The sequence below is a fragment of the Panicum virgatum genome, chromosome 4N (genome assembly GCF_016808335.1).
Source record: "Panicum virgatum strain AP13 chromosome 4N, P.virgatum_v5, whole genome shotgun sequence".
Taxonomy (NCBI): Eukaryota; Viridiplantae; Streptophyta; class Magnoliopsida; order Poales; family Poaceae; genus Panicum; species Panicum virgatum.
The window spans coordinates 20251661-20254762 of NC_053148.1; the positions used below are offsets into that span (position 1 = coordinate 20251661).

A 3102-nucleotide genomic window follows, 5' to 3' on the forward strand; every position below is an offset into this window, starting at 1 on the left:
CGGATCATCACCGATCTGGGCACTTTGTTCACGGGTTCTGAATTCTGGGACTAATACCAAGAGAGCTGCATCGATGTCTACTACGCTTCCATAGCGCACCCCAGGTGCAATGGCCAAGTCGAAAGGGCCAATGGCTTGATCCTCCAGGGGCTCAAGGCTAGAATTTTCGATCCGATCAAAAAATACGGTGCAAAATGGCTCCAAGAACTACCTAGACTGGTCTGGGGGCTCCGCACACAGAGAAGCCGGGCTACCAGTTATTCGCCATTCTTCATGGTGTACGGTTCTAAAGCAGTCTTGCCATCGGACATAGCTTTTGGTGCTCCACGCATCCAGAACTATGACAAAAATGAAGCCGAATCAACTCGGTGCACTAACATCGACTCGGCAGAGGAGCACCGCCTGACGGCCTCGATACAACATGCGAGATATGAGCAGCAGCTCTGGCGCTATCATGATCGCAATGTCCATGAGCGAGACTTCAATGTCGGCGACCTTGTTCTACGACGAATCCAGTCGACTACTGGCGCTCATAGGCTGTCCTCCCCATGGGAAGGCCCCTTTGTAGTCAGTGGGATAGTGATTCCTGGAACCTGCCACCTACAGAGGCCAGACGGCACAGACATGGGCAACCCATGGAATATCGAACACATATGCCGCTTCTATCCGTAGAAGCATAGAAAATGCAAAGCTATGTACCCATCTACTCATTTAATAAAGTTTGTCGCATTTTATACATCATATGTTTTTGCTTTCGTTCTTTACCGAGTCATTACCAATATGCTAGGGGGCTGTGTCTCGGCCACCCAGCCAGCCCCTACTCGGATTCCGACCAGTCGGACAAGAACAACCCGGCCCGCTCTTAATGAACATAGCCGAGTACGTCCCAGAGCCACTCTATGTCACCCTAATTCATCGCGCATATTGATGATCAGCTCTCAAGCGCCATCAAGGGCTCAGAGTCTGCCCCTAACCTACTCGGCAAATTCAGAAAAGAACTCGAACCGTGGGCATAAACTAACAGCAATTAAAATATAACATTATTTACATAAATATTGTTTTCAAGTCGGTCCACCCTGACCAACTCTTTTTGCAGCAAAATAAATAACTTTAACTCCTGGAGACCGGCGAATCACAGCTCCGCCACAATACGCTCGGCGATCTCCAGGACAGCGGCGTGGTTGGCCTCCCAATCTGCGTTGGAGCAGTCTTCAGGAATGCCATCTCCCACCGAATCCAGATCCGCCTCCGGGAGATGGGACTTCACCAGTCCCAGCGTATGATGCACGGCATCCCTGGCAGCTCCCTTGACGAAGGCCTCCAGTCGGCCACGGGACGCCTCCAGCCTCTCAGATAGGCTCTCAGCCGTTGCCACGCCCTTGGGCTCGAACGCCCCAAGCAGAGCCTCCAGCGGCCTACTCAGGCGATCCAGTGTCGCCCGGCCTTGCGCCACTTGATCATCCGCTTCTGCAAAAGAAGCACTCGGCTGGGTCAGCCCAAGCCGTCAAAACAACACACACCCAACAGCTATATGATTTCAAAATCATACCTCGACGAGCCTGCTGCTCTAGGCGAAGCTTCTCCTCGGTGGCGGCCTCCCGGGCCTTAGCCACCTCCCGGAGCTTCTGCAGCTCCACGTTGGCCTTGGTGCAGGCCTCCGGCTCCAAACAAAAGCAAGTCAGAGGCAAAACAGCGCAAAAATGGACTCCGCAGACATTGACCCGACTCCTCACTGCGCTTCTCCTTGCGCAGAGCCTTATCAGCCTTCACCCTCTCGGCCTCCAGCCGGCGGCCCTGCGCCTCCAGCTCGGCCACCTTGGCCTCGAGCTCCGCCACCCGGCCGACGGCGTTGCTCCTCCCGGCCAGCTCCTAGGCGGCCTACTCCGACAGATCCACCAAACCCTAGAGAACAAATTGGCGTTTCAACACGACATCTACAAGAACAAGATGGCTACACTAGGTGCGAGCCAGGAGAATCACCTCAACCAACTCATGGGTCACCTTGGCACACTCGACTAAGTGGTTGCCGAGTGATTCATCCTCCTCGACCTCCTCCTTCGTCGGCGGGGTCCTGTCCCCCTCGGAGGGCTCGGCCCGGGTCCTCTCCGCTTCGATGGCCAGGACCTCCTCGGTCCTCGCCACCTCAATGGCCGGGACCTCTCGCGCCTCGACCACCACGTGCACCGCCCCTTCGTCACGGGGTGGATCCTGCATCTCCACGTCCTGGAGAGGAGGGGAGACCCTGTTGCTGGCCTCCTCCTCCTCCTTTTTCTTCTCCTCCCCGCGGCGGGCCTGCCTCTTCGCCAGACTCGCCCGCGGTGAGGTCAGTAGTGCGGCATCACTGGAGCCGCCCTCGGTGGATGACCCTTCCGCCTTCCTCTTGGCACCGCTGAGCGATGCCCTCCTACATCAACAACAAAAGCGCTCAGCACAGCTCCAGCAAAAGAAAATCAAGTAAGAATCAAGACCCGGATCAAGAAACTTACCCGCCGCTCCAGCGCAACGCAAATTTGAGCTTCAACGGCGTGGCCGGCTGAGCCCCAGAACTTGTACGCGGGTGTGTCACTTCCCCACGTAGTTGGCCTAGTCCCTAGGCCACTTCCTTCTCGGCTTGAGGGCCGGCCGATGCCGACCCCACTACAGCAGTGGCCGGGGGCGCCGACGCTCCCCGGACTTTTCTCGTCCCCTTGCGGGTCGAGCTCTTCAGCGACTGCTGCGCCGCCCTCAACCCCGCCTTCGACAGTGGTATCTTCTTCACAGCACAGCGCGTCTTCCTCCTCGGGGCGACCGACGACGGCGGCCCCGAGGCTCCGGTGATCTCCATCTCCGACTCGCTTCCCACGGAGGAGTCGGAGGAGAACTCTATCTCCTCCTCCGCCGGCTGACGTAGTTCGGCAGGGGCGGCAGCATCCTTGCCAGGGTCCCCCTCAGGCAGAGGAACGGAAGACTAGTACTCCAAGACCTTGGCCTACAAGAATCCGAGTTGTGTCACGACCCAACGGGTGCACTCGGAAAAACAGAGCAAAAACAGAGGAAACAACTCGGAAATAAACAAAACAACTCGAAGGATCCAAGAAGACTTACGGCGTCAGTCGGTCACTT

The 3102-nt window shown here is 56.9% G+C and overlaps 1 protein-coding gene across 1 annotated transcript; it reads right to left on the reverse strand.

The window, feature by feature from the left end:
• Positions 1 to 1132: 1132 nt before the first annotated feature.
• Positions 1133 to 2824, reverse strand: LOC120669218 (uncharacterized protein At1g10890-like). The gene is made up of 5 exons (XM_039949006.1): positions 2634 to 2824; positions 1981 to 2404; positions 1771 to 1869; positions 1550 to 1661; positions 1133 to 1467 (listed from the first exon to the last, which is right to left on the reverse strand). The coding sequence occupies exons 1-5, from the start codon at positions 2822 to 2824 to the stop codon at positions 1133 to 1135; spliced, it is 1161 nt and encodes a 386-aa protein (XP_039804940.1).
• Positions 2825 to 3102: the final 278 nt, after the last annotated feature.

What these genes read in the sequence shown, in the direction of transcription:
- LOC120669218 (XM_039949006.1), bottom strand. Translation starts at nt 2,824, where the DNA reads ATGGAGATCACCGGAGCCTCGGGGCCGCCGTCGTCGGTCGCCCCGAGG. An exon ending in TGACCCATGAGTTGGTTGAG is followed by an intron (nt 1,870 to 1,980) that starts GTGATTCTCCTG and finishes TAGGCCGCCTAG; the next exon opens with GAGCTGGCCGGGAGGAGCAA. An exon ending in GCCGGCTGGAGGCCGAGAGG is followed by an intron (nt 1,662 to 1,770) that starts GTGAAGGCTGAT and finishes TTTTGTTTGGAG; the next exon opens with CCGGAGGCCTGCACCAAGGC.